Source organism: Plutella xylostella, chromosome 15 (assembly GCF_932276165.1).
Source record: "Plutella xylostella chromosome 15, ilPluXylo3.1, whole genome shotgun sequence".
Lineage (NCBI taxonomy): Eukaryota > Metazoa > Arthropoda > Insecta > Lepidoptera > Plutellidae > Plutella > Plutella xylostella.
The window spans coordinates 1,310,605-1,316,363 of NC_063995.1; the positions used below are offsets into that span (position 1 = coordinate 1,310,605).

General features: G+C 37.4%; 1 protein-coding gene across 1 annotated transcript; it reads left to right on the forward strand.

Annotated features, from left to right (window-relative positions):
* The first annotated feature begins 996 nt into the window (after positions 1-996).
* Positions 997-3,592, forward strand: LOC105398643 (40S ribosomal protein S23). Its single transcript, NM_001309111.2, has 5 exons — positions 997-1,012; positions 1,368-1,527; positions 2,691-2,889; positions 3,214-3,301; positions 3,508-3,592. Exons 1-4 carry the CDS (start codon positions 1,009-1,011, stop codon positions 3,280-3,282), a joined length of 432 nt encoding a protein of 143 aa, NP_001296040.2. The 5' UTR covers positions 997-1,008; the 3' UTR covers positions 3,283-3,301; positions 3,508-3,592.
* The last annotated feature ends 2,167 nt before the right edge of the window (positions 3,593-5,759 follow it).

The following is a 5,759-nucleotide window of genomic DNA, read 5'->3' on the forward strand; positions in this document are numbered from 1 at the left end:
CCAATTTAGTTCGCTCTCACCGGAACAGATAAGTTTGTGGCACTATAATAGTAATGTAAAACATTTTTTTTTTAATTCTTATTATAAATTGGGATAATCTTTTTTCATCCATCGAGTGTGTAAAGCTGCGTACAGACCGGCCAAACGAACGCTAAAGAACGGGTTTCGTTGACCTTCGTTGCTGCAATCTGCCCTGTATTATTGTATGATACATATCCATCGCTGGGCGTTCGTTGGGCCGATCTGTACGCAGCTTAAGAATCAACTGTTGGTTCTGGGTGGATTTAGTTGTTGCTGTGGTTGTAGATACTCAATCCATTTTGTATTTCTGTTGCGTTATGTCTTTCATAGTTTATTTGTTTAAAATTTTACTATGAGATATAACAAAATACCTACAACTAAGTTCTTAAACTACATTATATTTTGTTATATTGCTATTGTTATACACCTGCCTAGCATTAAAAGAAGAAATAAGTAACAATTTATTATTTATTGTGTTACTTATTCCTGTTAAAAACATACAACATAGTTACAACGAACGAAACCCGTTCGTTGGTGTTCGTTGGGCCGGTCTGTACGCAGCTTTGCTGCAATCTGACGACCGAATGGCGTAGTGGTTAGGTTACTACTGAGCCGATGGTCCCGGGTTCGATTCCCGGCTGGGGCAGGTATTTGTTTAAAGACAGATATTTGTACTCGGGTCTTGGGTGTTGATATTTATATTTAGTATCCATCTATCTATGTATTTGTGTAGATATATCAGCTGTCCGACACCCATAACATAGGTTCTGCCTAGCTTGGGGTCGGATGGCCGTGTGTGAGATGTCCCCACATATTTATTTATTTAATCTGCCCTGTAGAGCGAGCGTGTATAGTGGTCATATATATTTTTTTAAATAAAAACTTTTTTTTGTACTGGCAACATAGTTATCCACGCCATTGGTTGAAAAACTTGTAGTTTGACGATTTCTTTTCCCATCCGTAGCCGATCGGTGTCGTGCTACCAAAATGGGTAAGAATTCGTAAAATTAGTTTTATTTACTGAAATTGACCAAGTTTTAAGTTTTTATATATCCCTATGTGAAAAAGTATTTCTTATTTGTGTGAAAGTGCTAATTACAATTGTGGTTTACTGGAATTTACTCGAATTCGAACTTCGACACTCATCGGTGTCATGAGTCGGCCATGGCGGAGACATGTTTTTCGCGTTGTGTTTTCTAAATCTGTTCTCATCCCGTTAACGGTGCACTAAAAACGCAGAGTGATGTAATGATTCAAGTTCGTGTGATTGCCAGAAAACTCTAGTGTTATGATTTCTGGGTAACTAAGTGTTTATAGTAGTTAACCGGCGACTTGGACGTTTTCAGGTAAACCCCGTGGTATCCGCACGGCGCGGAAACACGTGAACCATCGCCGTGAGCAGCGATGGGCTGACAAGGATTACAAAAAAGCGCACATGGGAACGAGGTGGAAGGCCAATCCCTTCGGTGGTGCATCTCACGCTAAGGGCATCGTCCTGGAAAAAGTGTAAGTACTATCTTTGGTTAGACGCTTGATATGCTAATTAATAACCTCCACAGCACTGCGAGGAAGTTGTTTTGAAGACGGTAAACATGTGATGATGAAGAGCTAGTACTACTGGACTACAGGAAGTTATCAGCGAAGTCTCCATGCGCAGTATTATTCCAGTGAATGTGTTTCAGCTACAATCACAGGATAATACTGCGAGTGGCGGCTCCGAATCAGCGCGGGACGTCGCTACATGTGGTGTTTACAGGTTACGAGGGCGTTGTTGATATTGCACGGTTTATTGACTTCCATGCACTATGGGGTCAGCGACCTCAGTGCACATCGTATTTACTACATTCAATGGCCGTGATAGTAGCATTTTAACCCAGAGCTTGACATCGGACAGTATAAATTGATTGATTTATTGCTCCCTTCATTCATTGATGTGAATCTCTGGGCAGAACTGTGCTAAGTTTAATATAAACGTGTTATTCACGTGGGGATTTCTATGAACGGTCTTATTTCTTATCTTTGCCATTCAATATTTACAGCTTAACAAGTCATCCTTGAATAAATTATTTTTGTCTTCCTGTTGGTAAAAAGTTATCTAGAATCATTTATAAAAGCAGGTCCATCACACCATCTGCTATATTAAATATGTTTGTGATGCCCAGATGCACCAACCGTTGCACTAGCAGGTGGCTCACCTTAGATTTAAATAGTAGATCAAGAAATGTTATTTGCCACCTGAAAGCTGCTGGATCATTGATTCTATGAAATAATGTAATGAAATTTACTTCTAGCTGTTGCAAATGAATATTTATCATGATAGAAAAGCGAGGCAAGCCGCTTAATAATAGTTTGAACAAATATACATGCAAATATACACATGACTGAATATTCAATGCCTGTCAGCTCCTTTGTTTACATTTTAGCAGGCATTATATCTACTTATTTATCTAGTTTTTGTTTGTATTGATCTTGTCATAATCTAGAGATTATTCTATAGCATTCACACTTGCATGCTCTCATCCACATGTCATCATGTCTATAGGTTATGTTTCTGGGTTTCTAATTTTCTATGTATGCAACTGTAATTGATAATTTAACCCAGTGCTAGTTAAATATAAATAAAATTTATAATTTCATTTAAATTAAATTTCTGTATTTTTTGTCAACAGTGGTGTTGAGGCTAAGCAGCCCAACTCTGCCATCCGCAAGTGCGTGAGGGTCCAACTGATCAAGAACGGTAAGAAGGTGACAGCGTTCGTGCCCCGTGACGGTTGCCTCAACCACATTGAAGAGAACGACGAAGTGCTAGTGGCGGGATTCGGTCGTAAGGGCCACGCCGTCGGTGACATTCCCGGAGTCCGATTCAAGGTGAGATTACAATTTTTTATGTTCATGATGATCCAGTAATAAAAAAATACACTTACATTTAAATTAATTTTTCATGGATTTTACAGTAATCAACACTCGCCATTTTAGTTTTTTTTGCTTTAGAGGCGTGGTATTATTCATTTGCAGACAGGTTAAGTTAGCAGATGTGGACCAGCATGGTCAATTTTATTGAATCTAGGGAGTAATGATATTGAGTGGGTGCAACCCCATTGTGGGTGGCATTTCCAGGGATTAATCACAACACCTCCCATTTATATTCTAATGTCCCTAATTTGTTTCTAAACATTTAAATTTTGTCCTCAGGTTGTCAAGGTCGCCAACGTTTCTCTTTTGGCTCTGTACAAGGAAAAGAAGGAGAGGCCACGATCATAGGAACCATACACTGTGATAGGTAAGGATGATTAATTTACTTCACCAATTATTTTTACTTACTTCATTGTTATTTGGCATTCCAATATAATTAAATGATGTTAAGAATTTATGTATTTGCTACTACTGATTGCCATGAGGTAAAACTTGTTCTGATTAGTTCTTAGGAACATTTAACGATTTTCTTTAGAAAGGATCTAATTAATGTTGCTATTTGTATTGTTTCAGTGACCTGCTGCTGGGAAGTGGTCTTGTTTATAAGTGTAATTACAAAAAAAGAAAACCCAGTACATGAATAAACCTTGTGTACGCTATTTCTTGTTTCATTGTTCATCAACTTTCCAAAATATTACTATAAAATAGGTAGGTAGTAATAGGATTTCAATGATCCCGCGATGTGGGATTTTATTATCGACGTTAGATAACGTTACTGTTCCCATTAAACACAGTGATATGACTGGTGGGATCTGCGACATACTTCAGTTAATCTTTAGACGATATAAAGATGCCATGCCGCGGGAGCAGAGTTACCTACTAAACTAGATGTTGCTAGGGCAAGAAACAATGAGAACGGCACTTGTTCAGTGGTCTTGATCTGCTGCACAGAGGTGTTATTTAGATAGGCAACCCAGAGGTGTTTGATATTTTAATGAAGTCTATACAGGGTGTTGCAAAAAGGGTACCGTAAAACGGGGTGAATAGGAATTCAGGGGTCAATAGGGATATTATCGATGAACGAAATTGAAGCAGAAAATCTACTATAAAATTAAATGATAATGGTCAGATTTTTTATGATTTTTAAAGTAGAAAATTGATTTTTGTTGATAGTAACACTTTTTTGACGTGAAGATGGTTACAAGTGAGAAAAAAATACATCTGAAGTTCGCCATTCACAAGGTCGAAATTTTGTTCCTCAGAAACTTTGGAAAAAGAGACGTTAAATGTTATTTTTATTGGATAAATCGTACTAAATTAGAAAAGTAATTTTGTTTTCTATCCAATTTAAATAAGTTACTGCGATTTTATTTATTAATTTTAGTTTAAATTGAAAATTAATAAGACCTGGTAAATTTCTCTAAAAATGGGGGTAATAGAGACGCCTACAGGATATCATTGAGACGACTGTGGGGTGAATTGGGACAAGAGTCCCATAAACTAGGGACGTAGTTGTATGAAAAGGGACACTAAAGCACGGATAGGGATAGGGACTGATAGGGTTGTCACTTACCTATATCGCCAGTAAGTATCTGTACTTATACAATAAAATTATTTCTTTATTACATAATAGTGTGTTAATAAATTTTTATACTTAGGAACATCCAAGTAGAAAAAAACTTTTTTCTAGTTCGATGTTTAGGGACATTTAGGTACTTTTTGCAGGTATTTTTTAAAAATATATACCTAATTTTATAAAAACTGATTTTAAAGTTTTAACTAGGAAAGCAATGAAATATGTAGAGGTATAGTGTACATTTTACTACATATTACTGAAAAAAATTATTTAGGGGTTGTGACAACCATGACTATATTTCTCTATTGTTCTCAATACCGTCCCGATTAACCCCTATACATGTATGAATAGGGACATCATATATTTTATAAATTTACATAAAATTGGCTGACCATCAAAGATTTTCGTATGCATTTTCATAAAATACAGGTCAAGACTAAACTTTTAATATGGTAAACTAAAAGTTGTTAGTACAAAATTCATTAGAAATTGGCACTCAAAGTTGAAAACCATCCCCATTCACCCCATTTCACGGTATACTATGTTATATCTAAGCTTTAAAATGAAATCAGGATTAAAAAAAACGCGAAAAAAAGTCATTTACTTTTTGCAACACCCTGTACAGTGCGCTGTTTATCGGACCCGCCCGACAATCGATGAAATTACTCGTAGACCTCACCCTTTTTTGTTTGTCGAGTTTGTTGAGTTGTCGGGTCCAAAAAACAACAATGTATAAGTTGAGAGAGTTACCTGTGCACATACATACCGTAGGACCTCGTGGTATTATTAATTGTACTTAGATTCCTATACTTTATTGCCTGTATTCGAATTCGAACCATGAACTTAGAATTAAAGCAGGAGCTCCTATATCTATTTCCTTACTACGCCTACGCACACGGCTCTACCTAGTTGGAGGTTTTGCTATATCAAATATTTAAGGTACTCCTGCAAGCGACAGGTTCAGGACAGTATGAGTAAATAAATGGGGGCTCTTTTTAGGCACCGACCCCCCAGTGTTGGTCCTAAACTACGCTTGTATAGACAGACAGGCCATGCACCGAGAGAGCAATAGAAGCGGCCTTTTTTAGTCCATAAAAAATAATATGTGAGGTAGGTACTAATAGGTATTGACAGTAAAATAGGTTCAGAAGTGCTAGCATGGGGCGCAAGGAGCTCAGTTCAAGACGTGACAAAAGTTCTCCGTCGCGCTCGCTCTCGTGGCGTGGCTCTCGTCTTGCGTCGCGTGCTC

Coding starts and splice junctions, on each gene's coding strand:
- LOC105398643 (NM_001309111.2), top strand. Junction 1,528..2,690: donor GGCATCGTCCTGGAAAAAGT/GTAAGTACTATC, acceptor TTTTGTCAACAG/TGGTGTTGAGGCTAAGCAGC. Junction 2,890..3,213: donor TTCCCGGAGTCCGATTCAAG/GTGAGATTACAA, acceptor TTTTGTCCTCAG/GTTGTCAAGGTCGCCAACGT.